This window comes from Triturus cristatus, chromosome 3_1 (assembly GCF_964204655.1).
Source record: "Triturus cristatus chromosome 3_1, aTriCri1.1, whole genome shotgun sequence".
In the NCBI taxonomy this organism is placed as follows: domain Eukaryota; kingdom Metazoa; phylum Chordata; class Amphibia; order Caudata; family Salamandridae; genus Triturus; species Triturus cristatus.
This window is the reverse complement of record NC_140583.1, coordinates 1,051,850,476-1,051,870,869: the sequence shown is the minus strand read 5'-3', so window position 1 is coordinate 1,051,870,869 and position 20,394 is coordinate 1,051,850,476. Positions and strand designations below refer to the sequence as shown.

Sequence of the window (20,394 nt, the reverse complement as noted above, 5' to 3'; positions counted from 1 at the left end):
CGCAGAGCATATGGATATACTTTTAGGCAGGGGGTATATTTCACGCAAGTAGTAAAGGCAACAGAGAAACACCCTGGTTGACAATTTGTTTCCAGGGAAACCTGACACCCTCATCCGATGAAAAACGCAGGCGAACCGTTTCTGGCTGTGCAGCAGTAAATCTCATTACATACTCCCACTACTACCACCCAGCTCATTGCATGGGTCGTTACACAGCTCCCTCGATATATATACATTAGCTGTATACATTATATTATCAAATAGCCACGCATGAGTTGTTACTCAGCTCCCTCCCTTCCTCTCTATATTCATGTATGTATGTGTATATATATATATATATATATATACATACACACATACATATATATAGATATATGATATATACACACACACACTTTTATAGACCCACAGTTTATATGTTTATATATATACATATGTATATATATATACACATATATATGTAAGTATATTTATAGGCATATAGGCTAGCGTTATACATTTATGTTGCCAGATAGACACTCAGCAGCAACCAGCCGTTTTTCCTGCTAAAAAGGGTTTCTCTGTTAGCCAAAGCTGAGGTGTATACAAAAAATAAAACGCTCTACTGTATTTTATTATTTTATTATTCCCTGATAGCACAGTGCCAGGCAGTGTCTTACTCTCACAAACAGCGCCATCGTCAGCGCGTGCCAGCACGGCAGACAAATGCCTGGGGTCCCATCGGATGCTGCCCACTGACATATGTATGTCTGAGCCCTTCTATACTGAAGACACTCTCACACCCCCTCTTTCGGCACACGTTTGTGCTTTTTGACACACTCAACTATCGGCTGTTTTTCATTTTTGGGAACAACTCATCTTCAGGAAGTTTTCAAATGCATGCCACCAGCCCAAGTATGGTCAGCACGAGGAGCTGTTCTTCAAGGGCTTTCGATTTGCCACAGAGATCTATAAACAAGCATCCTTTAATTGTATTTAGAGGAGAAAAATGTATTTTCAATGAAAAAAACATATAATTGTCTACAGTATATAAAAAAAACTAGCACGTGACTCCAATGTAAAAGTGCGATTAGCTTTTAATATATGCCACACATGCCATTGAAATAATCTGTTATCCATTTTGGATGAGTCGAGAGAGAAAGTTGATTTTTTATTAAAATATTTTTTTATGATGACACGTGACACCTGCATAAAATACGTGGATATTGCTTTAGGAAGGCCTCGATATTTCGACAAACCCCTGTCCCTCCAACATTTCTCCTAAAGTTTATACTTCTTTCAAGCACTTGAATTGATTTGGCACTTAAAAGAGAAATTAAACCTAGGGGTTTTCATTTCTGCACAGGATACCATTCTAACCTCCGGCCTACACCCCGGAAACACGATACATCTCACAGCTAATTTTAACTTGTAAAAAAAGAAGGATGTCTGTGAAATATTCAATATGTTTTTCTGGCCACTCTAGGACCTTACCTTGAGATGGAGGGTGTCCCCCTGGCCCCCAACCTCTTCCAGCCCACGCAGCCTTCCAGCCAAGCCCCCCCTGAAGACACTTCTTGCTACCTCGACCAGCACCTGCTGGACTCGTACCTGCAGCCTGAGCCCTTTGCAGACACCTTCCTGGCCACCTTGCAGGCGTCGTCCCAGGACTACGTGACAGGGAATCCTCAGGCAGCCTCCACGCGCTTCGACCAGAGCCTGGTAAGATCCCTCTTTCCCTCTCTCAAGGAGGCCTGCTGTTGCTCCTAGTCGAGAGCTGTAAACAGATTGCCTCGTCACTTAGAAACAAAGCGGCTCACTGCTAGGTTGGGCAACAAACAGCGTGCAGAGAAGAGGCAGAGACTCAGAGAGCCAGCACAACACCCAGGAGACACAGAACACATCCACCGCTGATCTTTGCCTTGGGATGTTGTGAAGGTGTGACACCAAGGCCAATAAATCCTCGTGATAAAATCTTGGAGGTTGTTGGTGCAACAGAAGGGATGAGATGGGTGGCATATTCTTGGACACGTGCCACCGACGCTAGAACCTGCTGTGAATAGAACATTGTTGTATAATAGAGCAATGAGAAATAGATGACCAGGCTGAGATTGGGCTGGAGGCGGTCTTCTCTTTGTGAAAAGGCATAAGTGCAGAGAGAGGCCTAAAGTATTTCTTAGGAGCCCATTGCCAGCTTTACCGAATGCCAAGGTTGTCTGGTTTTAAATTCCAGACCCTGCCTCTTTCTTTCATAATCTTTCACCTCCTGTCCCATTATCTGACTCTTCCTGATTCTTTTTCATGCCTGCGTTCTCCCTTTGTCACAGTTTTAAAAAATTATTTTCTCTTGCCGCTCATTCCATCCTTGTTTGCCTTCCTCTGTCTTGGTGTGGGTCAAAGTCTGATGATTAGAAAATAAATTCCTTTCCCCAAAATTCAGTGCCAGGATCACTTTCATGCAGCCACTGGCCCAAATTAGGGATTGGATGGAGGGCTTCAACATTGTTGAATGGCTGGGTTAGTGATGAATAGTGCCTTGAAAGCACGTGCTTTATGAAGGAGTGGAAAAAGTTCTTTAAATTGGATCAAAGGTATGGCAGGGATATGGGGCATGCTTTGCTTGTCAGCCACAAGAAATTAAGGAATAGATCGGCACTGGCTGCAGGACAACCACGCCCTTCCGCAGGACAACCACACCTTGCCGCAGGACAACCACACCCTGTTGTAGTACAACCAATATCTGCCACAGGACAATCACACCCAGCCGCAGGACAACCACACCTTGCCACAGGACAACCATACCCTGTCCTAATTTTCCACGCAAATGCGCAATTTGTTGAGATGTGGATTATAAACCTGGTATCAGGCACACATTTAGAGAATCACAGGTGTAATTGCGTTTATGTGGTGCTTGCTACCCTGATGAAGCATTGAAGTGTTTTTCGGCTACTAGCACGCTACTCCGGAACCCAAAGTTAGTGGTTAAACTATTATGTTTTTTGTCATTGTTGTTTTTTGACATTAGGCATGTGTGCTAAAGAAAATCCTTCCACGCATTTACTCCAATTTCTTTGTGAAACTTCAAATTGATGGGAATTAGGTGTGATCATTATTTGGGGCTATGTGAGTTCACGCAGATGGTTGGTGGGATGAAAAGACAGGCTAAAGGAGATTAGGTATTGCTTGGTTGCAGGGATATAGTTACAAAGAAGGAGATGTTGTGATCCGTGAAATGAGCTTGGGGGTGCTGCAGAGAAACAATAAAGGAAATTAAGCCAGGCAAGCACGTGATGTAGAGTATACGCCGAAAGACGAGAAATGTGCACTATGTAAAAATGCTAATTTTCTGATGAGCCATGTGGATGAATGTCGGCAAACCTGCCAGCGGTAGCTGCTACTTAATGGGGGCGGCGGGGCGGGGGGATGAAAAATAAAAACAATCACCTGCAGATAAGCCGCCACCCCTCAGTCCTCTTTGGTCATCGACTCCTAGAAGCAGGAAGCCCACAGGCTCTCAGGCTCCCCTAGCCAATCATGACACAGCTGCCACCAGTATGACAGCACTATTACCAATACTGGGCCTTAATTACCTATCCGCTTTTCTTTGGCGGGAGACTCAATTGAAAGCAAACAACGTGAGTATCAAGACCACTTTTTCCGTCTGTTTTATTTATTTATTTTCTATTTTTTAGTAGTAGGCACTTTTTAATTTTTTAAGTGACTTCAAAAAAATGAATTTCATGAACTTATCTTCAGAACAAACACAATTATTATCAAAGACATAAAAACTTTTTAACTCCAAGCAAATTCAGTTTGACATATCATACATTCATTCACATACCATACTGCGCAGTTAACAGACATCCATATTACAAACATACAAATCACGAATTATTTTTCAATACAATAAAGAATTTTTCAGCGGCCATAGACACTTTTTACAGAGTCTTATCAAAAATCAGAGTTTTTAGACATTATTTTGAACTCTTATGGCCAATGAGCTGTGGTCGACGCGTTTCAAGCCCCATCTATTCTTGGGACTCTCATCAGGACCTAAAAACTAAAAACACAAAAAGCGACTTAGTACTACTAGACACCTCTGCACTAATGGTTCAGCTGAACATTTTGCCCAAAAATGTACCTTTTTCCAAACGGAGGGAATCCTCCAAGGAAGTCTTTTGTACGACCTGGAAGAAAATGACCACTTCAATAAACAAAACTAGACTAACATCAATCAGGTCAATCAATCAGCTGTCAATACCCAGTAAGCTTACTTCGTCTCGTCGTGCAGTTGTGGATATTTTCTATAGAAGGGAAATAGCGACATTAGTTTCTTGGTGTCTCATTTCACTAGTACAAGGTGATTTGTTGTGCTAAGCTGTGACTTACTTTTATTATCCTTTTCTTCCTCGCTGAGAGTGTTGAAAGAAGACCTTCAAAGAGTTGTCAATCGGACGGTACTAGAATGGTGAAATTTACGAAATTAAGTTTTACCTACAAAGGCAGGTCTTTTAGGGGGGCGGTTAAAGGAAGGAAACGAGCACGCGTTGCCATCAACGTACCTTTATTTACTTTGTCGGCACGGCTTTTTCATTCACTTGTCCACACTGGCGTGCAAAGCTTTGTTTGTGCTAAGCTGTTGAAAGAAGGGGACAGTGCTAAGTTTACGTTTCGCATCTCTTGTGGATGATTCTTTTGAATCAAGACTGTCTTTATGTCTTCTTCCGTACCTGAAGGTTTTACGGTCTTCTGTTCTGCAGCGGGGCAAAAAGTCTGTTCTGTTCCACGTTGTAATCCGAGATCTCGTGGGATTTACAGGAACGTCTCGGTAGTTTTTTTTAAAAAATTCATGGGGCTTGTAGTTCTTTAGTTCACCATATTCAAGTTTAAGAAACCCGTGTTGAATTGCGTGGTCTCTCAAAGGGAAATTAAAAGTGTATTGAGTATCCATTTACACTTTATTTTTGTCAATATGATTTTTTTTTTAAAGCGGTCTCATTAATGTCAATTCTGTAGCCTATGTCTTTTCAGGGATGACTCCGCGCGGGAGCAGTGTAGTATGGGACACGTAGTTGCCAGTGTATATTCTCCTTTGGATCGCTAGATTTCTCTGCTTCACCATATATGGGTTTCCCTATCTTGATACAGCTTCTTGGTGAGCGGATAAATCCAAACAATAGTCTACACAAGCTTTAGCTTAGATTGTATATTTCTGAAAGCTCATTGAGGCCATTAACTGCAGTATTGAATTTTACTATTAGCATGGCTTCTCTTCTTGATAGTTTCGTGTCCATATCTCCTCCTCTTACATCCTGTTCCACTTTCGAAATCACCGTCCATTTTAGATCTTTTACCTGGTGGTTGTTTATTCTCCAGTGGTTCACTAGTGGAGCATTCAGAACATTTTTATTAATCCTTGATTTGTGCTGGGAGATCCGGGCTCTTATTTCTTGGCTTGTTTTTCCAATGTATAATTGGTTACATGGACATCGTATTCCATATATTACAAATCTGCTTCTACAGTTTGAAAAGGAATCGTGCTTCCAATGTATTGAGTTGTGGGTGAACAGTGTCCCCTCTTCCGTCGAGTCGCAACATACACAAGTTCCGCACTTATGGTGCCCAGTTACTGGAGGAAGTCCTACATAATCTCTTACTGAGATTTGTTTTATTGCTGGCATTGCTGCTCTTACCACTTGGTTAGCAATGATGCGATCTTTTCTGAATGCAAAAAGAGGGTTTTGATTTAGTGAATCATCAAGATATTTAATTAGATGCCAATTTTGATTAATTACTTTCTTTAAGTTATTGGAATTAGGGCAAAAAGTGGAAACGCACACTATTCTTTTTAGAGGAGCTTTTTCTTTTTTCTCTAAGAGAGCTTCACGCGGAGTCCACCATGCTCTTTTCATTGCTTTTTTTAGTAATTTCTTTGGGTAACCTCTTTTCTTTAAGTTGTCAATCAATTGACTGGCATGTTGTACATATTCGTCTTTATAGAAACAGTTCCGTCTGATTCTGAGAAGTTGGCCAAATGGCAGGTTCTCTTTTAGATTCCTAGGGTGGCTGCTTGCGAAATGTAAAGCTTTATTCCGATCAGTTGGTTTTTTGAAGAGTGTGGTGACAAGTCCTTTTTCAGCTGGGTAGACCTCCACATCTAAAAACGGTATTTTTATCAGGGAATGGTTAATACTGAATTGGATCTCTTCTGTTCGATTATTCAGCCAATTGTGGAATTGTATCAGATTTTCTTCAGTGCTTGACCAAGTCATAAAGACGTCGTCTATGTAGCGCATCCAGTTTCCAATCCACTTGGAAAAAGGATTGTCATTATAGACAAACTTTTCTTCGTATTTAGCCATAAAAAGAATGGCTAACTCTGGCGCCAACGGACAACCCATTGCAACTCCGCGGATTTGAAAATAGAAGTCTCCATTAAAGTTAAAGTAATTTTTCTTTAAGGCAAAGCATGCTAGTTCCATGATGAATTCTGTTGGGACTCTTGTTGGTCTTGGTCTACTTTCTAGGTATTGATTAATTACAGCCAGGCCTTCATCCTGGAGTATTTGCGTGTAAAGAGAGACCACATCTAGTGTCACTAGGTGGTCTATATCAGCATTGAAACCTACTTCATCCAATTTGTTGATGAAATCTGTTGTGTCTTGCAGGAATGAAGGTACCTCCTGAATGAACGGTTTTAGAAAATGATCGACAAATTTGGAAATAGGTTCTAACAAAGAATCGCAGCCTGAAACGATCGGTCTTCCGGGCGGTGTTGACTCATTTTTATGGATTTTTGGCAAAACATAAAACAGTGGTGTGCGTGGATTTTTGTTTTTTAGGAATTCGAGTTCTTTTTTATTCAGGAATCCTTGTAGAAAGCCTTTTTCTCAAACAGGAAACAATTTATTTTGTAGCTCCGCCGTAGGGTCATTTTTAATCTTGCGATAGCATTTAGTATCCTCTAGTTGTCTCATGACTTCAGAGGTATAGTCCGCGGTGTCCCATACCACTATTGACCCTCCTTTATCTGCCTGTTTTATTATAATGGAAGTGTCTTTTTGAAGATTGGTTAGGGCTTGCATTTGGTTTTTTGAGGTGTTGAACTTAACCCATCTTTTTTTCTTTTCCATTTCAGAAATTGATGACAAAAGTATTTTTTCGAAAATTATGACTTCCTTCGGGGTTTTTGTTAGTGGGGGGACAAAACAGAGACTTTTTCTTCAGGCCTGTATTTTCACTTATCTCTGTGTATGGGTTTTGTGCGAAAAAGGTTTTTAACCTAATCTTACGACAGAATTCGATTGCTTCCATCTTTAGTTTGACGAAGTTGGTATTTTTTGCAGGGACAAATGACAGTCCTTTTTCAAGTATATTTTGTTCTTCCTGGGTCAAAATTTTCTTTGATAGATTATAGACAAGTGATGGTTCTAATTTTTGTAATTTTGTCGGCGTGTGGACATCTCCCACGGTTGGGTATTGAATCTGACTCTTCCACGTTCTCTCTGTTGTCCTCTGCCTAAAAAAGGAGTTTGTTGTTGTTGTTGTTGAGGTTGATCTCTTCGGTTGTTATTTCTGAATCCTGCGTTTGTCTCTCCCTCACTGCCACTAGAGGAGGATGAGGTTTCGGAAAAAGTAATAACGTTTTTGGAAGATCTGCCTTGGTATTCTGGGAGGTATCTTCGTGAATCGACACGCAAATAGAAATCCGGCTGGAGGAACGGGTAAACTTTTTCTAGGGAAAAATTCCTTTTGTCCTTCTCAAATTTGTTCTCTTTTTGATTGACCGTGTAGTCTTTAAATTCTGATATCTCTTTATCCACTTTTTCCAATAAATTTTTTGCGTCTGTAATAATTTGATTTGTTTTCTGTCATACTCTCACACAGAAAATGACACCTTCGCATATAGCGAAGAACATATAAGAAAACTACTAGATGCCCCTCCCCTCTTTGCATCAGCAACATTAAGTGCCTCAGCAAAAAATCAGAACGAGGCAGATAAATTATTACGCCTAAAGAAAAAACAAATAAGAACTGACCTACATGGGCATTTTCTGATTCAACATCTAAAAGCAGGAACGATCCCAGGTGGGCTTCAAATCAAAAACATCCCAGTAATTTTTACAGAGGATCCTCTATATAAAAAAGGATACAGTCTAATAGAGACAAAGTGCAGCAGAGATTTAATGGTGCTAACAGTGGAAACGGCGCAACGGATCTCAAAACAACAACTGGAAGAGATTGCCGTATTAGAATCTGAAATAAAAACAAATCAGATTATTACAGACGCAAAAACTTTATTGGAAAAAGTGGATAAAGAGATATCAGAATTTAAAGACTACACGGTCAATCAAAAAGAGAACAAATTTGAGAAGGACAAAAGGAATTTTTCCCTAGAAAAAGTTTACCCGTTCCTCCAGCCGGATTTCTATTTGCGTGTCGATTCACGAAGATACCTCCCAGAATACCAAGGCAGATCTTCCAAAAACTTTATTACTTTTTCCGAAACCTCATCCTCCTCTAGTGGCAGTGAGGGAGAGACAAACGCAGGATTCAGAAATAACAACCGAAGAGATCAACCTCAACAACAAACTCCTTTTTTAGGCAGAGGACAACAGAGAGGACGTGGAAGAGTCAGATTCAATACCCAACCGTGGGAGATGTCCACACGCCGACAAAATTACAAAAATTAGAACCATCACTTGTCTATAATCTATCAAAGAAAATTTTGACCCAGGAAGAACAAAATATACTTGAAAAAGGACTGTCATTTGTCCCTGCAAAAAATACCAACTTCGTCAAACTAAAGATGGAAGCAATCGAATTCTGTCGTAAGATTAGGTTAAAAACCTTTTTCGCACAAAACCCATACACAGAGATAAGTGAAAATACAGGCCTGAAGAAAAAGTCTCTGTTTTGTCCCCCCACTAACAAAACCCCGAAGGAAGTCATAATTTTCGAAAAAAATACTTTTGTCATCAATTTCTGAAATGGAAAAGAAAAAAAGATGGGTTAAGTTCAACACCTCAAAAAACCAAATGCAAGCCCTAACCAATCTTCAAAAAGACACTTCCATTATAATAAAACAGGCAGATAAAGGAGGGTCAATAGTGGTATGGGACACCGCGGACTATACCTCTGAAGTCATGAGACAACTAGAGGATACTAAATGCTATCGCAAGATTAAAAATGACCCTACGGCGGAGCTACAAAATAAATTGTTTCCTGTTTTAGAAAAAGGCTTTCTACAAGGATTCCTGAATAAAAAAGAACTCGAATTCCTAAAAAACAAAAATCCACGCACACCACTGTTTTATGTTTTGCCAAAAATCCATAAAAATGAGTCAACACCGCCCGGAAGACCCATCGTTTCAGGCTGCGATTCTTTGTTAGAACCTATTTCCAAATTTGTCGATCATTTTCTAAAACCGTTCATTCAGGAGGTACCTTCATTCCTGCAAGACACAACAGATTTCATCAACAAATTGGATGAAGTAGGTTTCAATGCTGATATAGACCACCTAGTGACACTAGATGTGGTCTCTCTTTACACGCAAATACCCCAGGATGAAGGCCTGGCTGTAATTAATCAATACCTAGAAAGTAGACCAAGACCAACAAGAGTCCCAACAGAATTCATCATGGAACTAGCATGCTTTGCCTTAAAGAAAAATTACTTTAACTTTAATGGAGACTTCTATTTTCAAATCCGCGGAGTTGCAATGGGTTGTCCGTTCGCGCCAGAGTTAGCCATTCTTTTTATGGCTAAATACGAAGAAAAGTTTGTCTATAATGACAATCCTTTTTCCATGTGGATTGGAAACTGGATGCGCTACATAGACGACGTCTTTATGACTTGGTCAAGCACTGAAGAAAATCTGATACAATTCCACAATTGGCTGAATAATCGAACAGAAGAGATCCAATTCAGTATTAACCATTCCCTGATAAAAATACCGTTTTTAGATGTGGAGGTCTACCCAGCTGAAAAAGGACTTGTCACCACACTCTTCAAAAAACCAACTGATCGGAATAAAGCTTTACATTTCGCAAGCAGCCACCCTAGGAATCTAAAAGAGAACCTGCCGTTTGGCCAACTTCTCAGAATCAGACGGAACTGTTTCTATAAAGACGAATATGTACAACATGCCAGTCAATTGATTGACAACTTAAAGAAAAGAGGTTACCCAAAGAAATTACTAAAAAAAGCAATGAAAAGAGCATGGTGGACTCCGCGTGAAGCTCTCTTAGAGAAAAAAGAAAAAGCTCCTCTAAAAAGAATAGTGTGCGTTTCCATTTTTTGCCCTAATTCCAATAACTTAAAGAAAGTAATTAATCAAAATTGGCATCTAATTAAATATCTTGATGATTCACTAAATCAAAACCCTCTTTTTGCATTCAGAAAAGATCGCAGCATTGCTAATCAAGTGGTAAGAGCAGCAATGCCAGCAATAAAACAAATCTCAGTAAGAGATTATGTAGGACTTCCTCCAGTAACTGGGCACCATAAGTGCGGAACTTGTGTATGTTGCGACTCGACGGAAGAGGGGACACTGTTCACCCACAACTCAATACATTGGAAGCACGATTCCTTTTCAAACTGTAGAAGCAGATTTGTAATATATGGAATACGATGTCCATGTAACCAATTATACATTGGAAAAACAAGCCAAGAAATAAGAGCCCGGATCTCCCAGCACAAATCAAGGATTAATAAAAATGTTCTGAATGCTCCACTAGTGAACCACTGGAGAATAAACAACCACCAGGTAAAAGATCTAAAATGGACGGTGATTTCGAAAGTGGAACAGGATGTAAGAGGAGGAGATATGGACACGAAACTATCAAGAAGAGAAGCCATGCTAATAGTAAAATTCAATACCGCAGTTAATGGCCTCAATGAGCTTTCAGAAATATACAATCTAAGCTAAAGCTTGTGTAGACTATTGTTTGGATTTATCCGCTCACCAAGAAGCTGTATCAAGATAGGGAAACCCATATATGGTGAAGCAGAGAAATCTAGCGATCCAAAGGAGAATATACACTGGCAACTACGTGTCCCATACTACACTGCTCCCGCGCGGAGTCATCCCTGAAAAGACATAGGCTACAGAATTGACATTAATGAGACCGCTTTAAAAAAAATCATATTGACAAAAATAAAGTGTAAATGGATACTCAATACACTTTTAATTTCCCTTTGAGAGACCACGCAATTCAACACGGGTTTCTTAAACTTGAATATGGTGAACTAAAGAACTACAAGCCCCATGAATTTTTAAAAAAAAACTACCGAGACGTTCCTGTAAATCCCACGAGATCTCGGATTACAACGCGGAACAGAACAGACTTTTTGCCCCGCTGCAGAACAGAAGACCGTAAAACCTTCAGGTACGGAAGAAGACATAAAGACAGTCTTGATTCAAAAGAATCATCCACAAGAGATGCGAAACGTAAACTTAGCACTGTCCCCTTCTTTCAACAGATTAGCACAAACAAAGCTTTGCACGCCAGTGTGGACACGTGAATGAAAAAGCCGTGCCGACAAAGTAAATAAAGGTACGTTGATGGCAACGCGTGCTCGTTTCCTTCCTTTAACCGCCCCCCTAAAAGACCTGCCTTTGTAGGTAAAACTTAATTTCGTAAATTTCACCATTCTAGTACCGTCCGATTGACAACTCTTTGAAGGTCTTCTTTCAACACTCTCAGCGAGGAAGAAAAGGATGATAAAAGTAAGTCACAGCTTAGCACAACAAATCACCTTGTACTAGTGAAATGAGACTTCAAGAAACTAATGTCGCTATTTCCCTTCTATAGAAAATATCCACAACTGCACGACGAGACGAAGTAAGCTTACTGGGTATTGACAGCTGATTGATTGACCTGATTGATGTTAGTCTAGTTTTGTTTATTGAAGTGGTCATTTTCTTCCAGGTCGTACAAAAGACTTCCTTGGAGGATTCCCTCCGTTTGGAAAAAGGTACATTTTTGGGCAAAATGTTCAGCTGAACCATTAGTGCAGAGGTGTCTAGTAGTACTAAGTCGCTTTTTGTGTTTTTAGTTTTTAGGTCCTGATGAGAGTCCCAAGAATAGATGGGGCTTGAAACGCGTCGACCACAGCTCATTGGCCATAAGAGTTCAAAATAATGTCTAAAAACTCGGATTTTTGATAAGACTCTGTAAAAAGTGTCTATGGCCGCTGAAAAATTCTTTACTGTATTGAAAAATAATTCGTGATTTGTATGTTTGTAATATGGATGTCTGTTAACTGCGCAGTATGGTATGTGAATGAATGTATGATATGTCAAACTGAATTTGCTTGGAGTTAAAAAGTTTTTATGTCTTTGATAATAATTGTGTTTGTTCTGAAGATAAGTTCATGAAATTCATTTTTTTGAAGTCACTTAAAAAATTAAAAAGTGCCTACTACTAAAAAATAGAAAATAAATAAATAAAACAGACGGAAAAAGTGGTCTTGATACTCACGTTGTTTGCTTTCAATTGAGTCTCCCGCCAAAGAAAAGCGGATAGGTAATTAAGGCTCAGTATTGGTAATAGTGGTGTTACTTATGTTTATAGGCTAGTCCTTACTGATGTATGCCTAAACCCAGTTTTTGTTGAACCAGTATGACAGCAGCGCCGTGATTAGTCTGAGCACCGTGGTTCAACGCTCAGATAGGGACTAGGAGTCTGTGCATGTTCTTCACCCAGGCTGTGCAATACAGCCGGGTGGAGAACATGCTAAGTGCGCATGACTGTTTGCCTGGCTCATGACGGCCGGCCAAACTGTCATGCACTCTTAGAGAGTGCTCACCACTTCTCCCCCTGCTCTAGACAGCCCATCCCCACCCGCACCTAAGCCAGTACAGAAAAATATAATGATAATAACATTACGTTTTTATCATTTTAATTTTCCTTTTCCAGCTGCTCACAGAGCAGTGGGGCGACGCTCCTCTGCCCTAGCGGAGGAGCCACCACTGAAATCTACATAATTTCATTTTTTGGGAAATGATAAGCGCATGTTTACTAGTGAAACAGTACCCTGACTCCACCATTTACCAGATATAAAGCAGCCTAGGGCCAGGTGCATTGCTCCTTACTATTCACCATGTTGTGCCTCAGGACTGAATGGGATGTGCAGTGAAAGTCACAATCATAAAAGTTCCTCAATTAATTTGTAATTTAAGCAAGATAAAAGGTTCTCCTGCATTTGCATGCTACACCTTCAAATCTATTCACAAACATCGTATTATAGATTTCCACCTCATAGCTAATTTATGCTCGGTTTAACATACATGGTGAAAAGTGTGATGCTCACAACAAAACAGAGATACACAGAATTCCTCTGTTCTTCACATGTGAAAACCCTACTCAATGTAAAGTATACAGGCTTCGGGTTAGGGATATTAACCTATTATCATTATTTTTTATTTTTTATCCTCCTACCAACATGCTTCTCTTATAAATCATGTTCCCTCCTACACACTTCTCACAATTTTTGTATATTTGGCATCCATATCCAAGCATTTCACCCAACTCTGTCAAAGTCCATTATGTGTTCCCTACACATAGTTAAAGTATTGTCATTATTGCAATACTCTACTACTTTATGCGGGTGCACAACATTTGCATTTAATGTACTAGAGGGTTCACACCTCTGATTCTCTCACTATTCCTGATTGCATTTGTTGGAACTCTCACCTATTTTTACATGCTTACATGTTTGTATTACACTTAAGCGGTGTCATCTGTGCATTTGTAGCAAAGCCTGGACATTTGCTTTGAATGCATAACTTTCGCTTTTCAGGCTTTGAGAACAGCCCATGAATTCCACATACATAAATACAATTTTCTGCAGGAAAGCCTAATGTACACCTGGACAAGTGCTGTGTATGTGGGCCCACATTTACACGTTTCTAAATAGCGCGCAGTAATAGTGGTGAGCCTGGGTTCTAGCACTCCAAATTTGTGAGGTATAGTGGACTGAGGCTCAACAAGACAAAGTGACGTGACATTGGAGGCTCAGTTTTGATCAAGAAGGGAAGCCCAGGTGATAGCCCTCGTCCGCTTATGGGACAGGGGAAAACATAACTTGCAGTCAATGGTCTAAACTTGTGCATGACCTATAGCTTTTTTAAAGAAAAAAATTGACCCTCCCTAATTTTTTTCCTGGTTTCTTGTTTTCTTTCAGTGCCCAGAATCTCCATCAGATTCGTCAGATCTTTCAAGTTCGTTTGACTACAGCTGTTCCCCACCTCACCAGATCCTGCCATTTGCCCCACAGAGCTTCAGCTCTCCTACCCACCCAGAGGCCAGGAGCTGTGCCTTCAACACCGCCAGCGAGTATCCCCTGCATTTGCAGTACGCACCTTCCGCCTGCTACTGCGTGTCCTGCATCGGGGCTGAGTGCCTAGAGACAATTCCAGCCACAGACTTTTACACATACCCAAGCGTGGAGTACACAGACTATCATCCCACCACAACAGTGGCCGAGGATTTGCTCTGGCGGGGGATGAGCACCTGGGATATGTGCTACAGCTAATGCTGAACATTGTTGCTTGAATGGGGTGAATGTTTATCAAGGTCTTTCACCAGAAAAAGTATGAAAATCTGGCTGGGAAAAAACAACTCAACACTATACAACTTTGGAGAAACAGCAAGCTTATTGGCACGCCAAGGTCTGGTCAGCTCTTAGTAATGTCAGAGAAGCACACAACTCTGTCTGGAATGTTACCACCGCCATCTTTGTCTCCTACTGCATTTTCGTGTTTGTTCCTCTTACTAAGGGCACTTGTGTCAACAAGATCCTGGTTGTGTGTCCTTTCTTATTTCCACCATTTTGTATTTGAACTTTAATCAAGTCTTACCTGGAAATGTCATAATTGGTGAACTCTTACCTTTCTGAATGTTGGTAGAGATTGTTGATTTTTTATATGAATAAATACTTTTTATAGTCTTGTAGAACATTATGCCTCTAACCTTCAGTTAAAGATAACGACAATAGAGTCTTATCCCACATCTTTACCTGCTACAAAATTTAATCAGTCTCTCTTTGGTGTTGTTAGGCTTTCACTCAAATTATACAAAATTGAAAGACGATCAAATTACCCTATGGCTCTACATAAGTTTCTCATGCAGGTTACTATCAATCTCATTTATCATTCACATTACAGGAGTATTGACTACAGAAGAAGAGAAGGTTGATACAAGTTGCGTCTTGGTGTACTCTATCTACCACCTTAAAAGATACACCCTTTGTAGAATTGCTGCATTCCTACTTAAAACAAATACATTTATAAGCAGTTGCACATCATGCAGAAAGTCAACTCTATGATCTACAATCCGCAAAGTATTACAAGTGCTATTGAAGTGCATCGACTGGTGTATATTATGTTTAAGGCTCACGGAGTTGAGTACTCGTTGCTAGCATGGGTGTCTTGCCTACAGCAGGGGCGTAACACAGGCCCCCGCATCCCCCGCAGTGCGGGGGGGGGCCCAAGCTCCATGGGGCCACCTCAGCACTGCACTTCGGCTGGGGAGCTCATGATAGAGTCCAGAGGGGGCCCCTCCACGTACCTTGCAGGGGGGCCCCCTCAATTATCGCTAAGCCACTGGCCTACAGGTCCTCAGTTCAAATTCTTAAGGGACAGATCTGTTAATGTTATGTTATGTTAAAAAGATTTATAAAGCGCGTGAATATCCTAGGGTGTCTTGGCTCTGACTGAACATGAACACGCTGACTCAAGTGATTCACCGATAGCTGCCTCCTTAGGTGTCCCAATATCAAGATCCCACACTTGGTACTTCCTTGAATGCAGAATATCAAAGGCCGGAAAATAGAAATTTGTAAGTCAAGCTCACCCTGTTAGAGATTCCTCTGTCAGATTCCTTATTGGTCAGTTCAGTTCCATTCAGTGTTGAAGATCTCTCAAAATTTTACTATCAAGAAATGCATGCAATGTAAATTGTGATTCTCAGGACTACGTTAATATCTGCTCATATTATGTCTGCTTTTCATATTATCCTTTTCCAGGTACTACATTTTCGTTTCTGCTAACACCTTTTCGCTCAGGAGCTTGGAAATGTGCAATTTGGTAGCATGTCGCAGCACAGTAAATTTGTTGGCCAAAACATAATAGTAGGTGGGATTCAGAATGTAGAGGTGCCACACAGAACCACCATGTTTAGATGTTATTTGTGCAAGGACACCAGTAAAGGTTTACGGTCTGGATGTCCATCACCTGCCAAAACGAACAGATAAGCAGGATAAACAGTGATAACGACGATTCACTGAACATATATTTATTGCATGTGGCTATCCAGAAAATTTAGTGATGTTTTTTTTGTGCTCATTTTCCACCATAGCAAAACTTTTTTTAGCGTTGAAACCCCTTTTTCCGTGCATGAACGTTGATTCATCAAAATGCCAGGGGTAGCAGAAGTGACTTTGCACATCATGTGACCCCCAGCTGATGTCACAGGAAGAGACATCACATGAATTTTGACCTGGAGACATCACAAGAAGTGACATTCCCTGTCCTTTGACTCACCTGATGATGTCACAGGAAGTGACATCACATGGCATTTGACCTGATGACATCGCAGCAAGTGACATAATGTGACCTTTGGACCCAATGAAAAAAAGAAAGCAACATTGCATGACCTTTGGCTTGGTGCTATCACAGGAAGTTTGGAAACCCCCTACATATACAAAAGAAGTACCCTACAAACAGACATAGTTCAAGTCCTGTCGGAAATGCAGCTACATACATTGTTTTAGATAGCATCTTCAGAAATGCAATTAAGATAATGAAGCATGGATTAAAAACCTATCAAATAGTTTACAATAATGGAAAATACACCAGTAAAGTTGAAATCAGCCATTATCAATATCAAATAACTTATAAAATGGGAAGTTTGATGGGCCTATAATGTTCAAAACAAGTTCACTTTATCATGTGCTTTATGAAACTAAGAGTACCAAGTAATTACATCTCAGTCTTGGAATGTAGATACCAGTGCTATTTAATGCATGTCAAGTTCTCTCAGCAACCTTCCTATCCATGACATGTTATACATACTTGTAAACCTGTGGAGCCATTGAACTGTTCCAGGTTTATTTTCATTAATTTCTTCTACAGAAAACATGCACATCACTGGTACAGTACTTGTGTTGATCAATCATATGCTTGTTCTGCAAAAGCAGACCTTACCAGCCACAAACAGATTATCTAATAGCTAGAATTCCCAAAGGCATGAATACTTGCTTTGCAAGTGCAGATGTTACAGTCCTCATTTAAAAGTGACCCCATTAATCAGTGCTCCTAAAGCAAAACATTCCACATTTTCAAAATCCATCATACACACACACAGAGACAATGAATCATACATGTCAAAATCAGTGTACAGAAAATGTTACATATGGCAAAGGAGACTTCAAGAGATTCACGTCATCGATACCGGTAGGAACTTTTTAAGAGTGCTTGGTTTGGAGAAACGCAAACTTAGGATTCAGAACGTAACACAGTAGTTAGGGTTGACTTTTTAAAAAAAATAAGAATACATTCCTAACAAAACAAACCTTTCTTAGCAACATCAGGATAGAAAGAATAGGAAAAACATACCATTCTAACCTGTACCATGCAGCTTGCATGCAGCTCTTAGATGGCAGCTCACTGTGCTAGATTAGGAATGTAACTTATGAAATGCACAGTAACAACAGAGTATTTGTGACAACAACATTAACCCACTGAGCTATCCACATTAAATATTTTTCTTTGATATGCATGGTACACATTCTTTGCAGCAGGCATATTAACCTTCTGTGATACCTTAGATAAGTGAAAACTGCCACTTCACAAAACACCCATCTCTCTCCAGCAGGTACATTAATACATCACCAGAGTTAACTTGTCATTTTTAATTTTGCCCGAAAACTGCTGAAAATACAAGGAATTTTCCAGTGCTTTTAAAACTGCTACAAAACTGGCCCCACTAACAAACCCTGCCCCGACCTGTCATGCGATGCCCGTGCGGCCATTTCGGCTTTGTTGGTGTTCAAAAGAGACAATCTCTTGTTGGCCAGTCCAGCAGCACTCCCTGACTGGCGTGCGCATGCTGTGCCTACACGAATTCAGTGTTCGACATGAAACAATGGAAAATAATGTGTTATTCACATTACCTAAATGAGGACTAGACCTCCGGAAGGGTTAAACCTGAAATGTGTGATATTTAACAATAATTTCTGAAGTTTTGCAGGGCATTTGGAAATCTTGTGTCAACTCAAAAAAAAGATAATTTTATCTTACTTAATTTGTTGCTTCCTTTAGAGGTTTGCCAAGGGCCAGCAGCTCACAGGAGCCACAAAGACCAGCACCACCACAAGGGGACTCGAAGAGTCGAGACTTTAGTTGAATCGATGTTACGACTCAGTCAGTCAGTCCCACTCTCACACGACCTTGCCTGCCACATGTTGCCCGTTCGACTCAGTAAGTGACATTAAGTGAAGCAAGTCATTCATAGCCTAGTCCTGAACTTACGTTGGTTCTAGTCAGTCAACCTACATATTTGACACTTAGCACCCACGCAGCAGACACGAGTCCGACTCGACTCTGACGCCAAGGCCGCACTGTATCAGTGCAGCTTTTATTGCCTTGTGGGGGCTGGCTGATAATTTTTGCCAGGGCTGTCATCACTGGCAGCATTTTCACGCTACCAGATTGACAGCCCTGGGACCCAGTCTGTGGTACCAAACATGGTGGTACACATACAGCACCAGCCACCATATCCTCAGCTAGGGTGTGGTGTAGCTACTTACATGCACCTGCTGCTAGCTGCAGCACATGTATTTAGTCACTGTCCAATCATGCCTAGTCATGCTGCGCGCGCTTTGTGCTCATTTGCTCAGCTTCCTGGCCCAGGCCTGCAGCAGATAGATACACTGTATGAAATCAAGGACTGCGGCGGCTGGCACAGAGTCACCACAGCAATGAGTGAGACAAGCTCTTCCCCCCAACCCAGACACAGCTCGCAGGCCATCATGTTGTCTCTGCACACAGAGCTTTAACAGAGCATTGAAATCAAGCGCTGCTCGCACTGCAGCTGATTTTGTGCCACCAGAGCGCTTGCCAAGGCAAACAAACAGCAGGGGTTGCAAGCAAAGTGGCAAGGGTAGGTCACAACAGGTGGCTTAGGGGATGCAATTGTGACCCATGATAACCCCTAATTGACATCAATGCATCTGTGCTTCCATTGTGTCTTGCCCAACCCGGAAATCAACCGATTCTACCCATTTACGATGTGGGAGTGGGCGTGGAAAACAGCATGTGAAACGTGCAATACAAGTACTCCGTAGGTGCTCCAAACAATCGAGGTCATTTTTGCCATGGAACTCATATGCCCTGGGACCAGATTTACTCATGCAAATAACTACATGTGGGTGAATTTTTTTCAAGAATAAAATCACATTTTGTGACTCCAAACATGGTTTTACACTCTTAAAAAAGATAATTTGCGAGCATAATGTGAACGTGTACATACCAATGACTTTGAGAGTTGAGAAACACATGATTCTATTCCTCATCAATTCTGAATAATTTAGAAGTACAGTGTAGGAAGCTGGCTCTGTATATATTGGATTAAAATGAAGCACACTGTGCAGAGAGTCCTCAATAGGTTTACAGAGGCTAAAGTAGATAATACTAACACTCTCTTTTGTGGTAGTGTGGGCGAGCAGTTAGGCTTATCAGATGGTAATGCTAAGCATTCGTTATACTCACAGAGGCAGTAAATGAGACACATGCTTAAAGAATAAATATGAGACCAAATTAGAAAAAACCCACTTATTTTTATATATGTTTTAAAACCAAGAACTTCGTTCAAAGGTAATTACTGATTTCAATAGCAATATTCACAGGTAGGTAAAACGTTAAAACCTGTGCCGTTTTATGCACAATGCAATCCTATGGGAGGAAAATTCAAAGATGCAAAAAGGTAGGTACAGTTGGTTTCAGGAGTTTACCTTCAGGGTTCAGAGTTGTAGTGGGCTAAGGCCCAAAGTACTACCAGCAGTTCTTCGGGAACCACCCTGGTTCTACCGGGAGCAGGGTGCTGGTGAGGCTGGTAGCTGGCGTGCTACGGTGAAGGCCGGCCAATCAAAAACAGGCTGCACAGGGGGACTTGCGGACAAGTCCGAGAGCTCTCAACTGGGGGCTTAGGTAACAATGGGTCTTGGAGCAAGGGGACACAGCCAGTTGGGTGGGACCTGGGCTGGGCGGCTTGGGTACAGAGTGGTTAGTTCGGCTGGGCTGGGTGCACAAAGATGCACCTCTCAGTCAGGGTCAAACAGGTGGCAGGGGTAAAGTCAAAGCAGCCGGGCCACTCTCGAATTGAGTCTGAGTGATGCTGATGTCTCTC

General features: G+C 41.0%; 2 protein-coding genes across 9 annotated transcripts in view; one reads left to right on the top strand and one right to left on the bottom strand.

The window, feature by feature from the left end:
* LOC146861496 (uncharacterized) overlaps nt 1–1,927 on the bottom strand; it is a 299,073-nt gene extending 297,146 nt beyond the window's left edge. For 4 of the 8 annotated variants that reach the window (XR_014978992.1, XR_014978980.1, XR_014978985.1 and 1 more), the window contains exon 1: nt 1,591–1,906. The gene's annotated coding sequence lies outside the window, so the exon portion shown is untranslated. Of the gene's footprint in view, nt 1–1,590 lie in introns of all 8 variants that reach the window. The other 4 variants (XR_014978983.1, XR_014978988.1, XR_014978977.1 and 1 more) reach the window with 2 other exon arrangements.
* POU2AF3 (POU class 2 homeobox associating factor 3) overlaps nt 1–14,940 on the top strand; it is a 51,745-nt gene extending 36,805 nt beyond the window's left edge. Inside the window, exons 4-5 of the mRNA XM_085645828.1 lie at nt 1,466–1,701; nt 14,171–14,940. Of these exons, the coding sequence (XP_085501954.1) occupies nt 1,466–1,701; nt 14,171–14,521 (587 nt within the window). The 3' untranslated portion in view covers nt 14,522–14,940. The remainder of the gene's footprint in view (nt 1–1,465; nt 1,702–14,170) is intronic.
* Nucleotides 14,941–20,394: the final 5,454 nt, after the last annotated feature.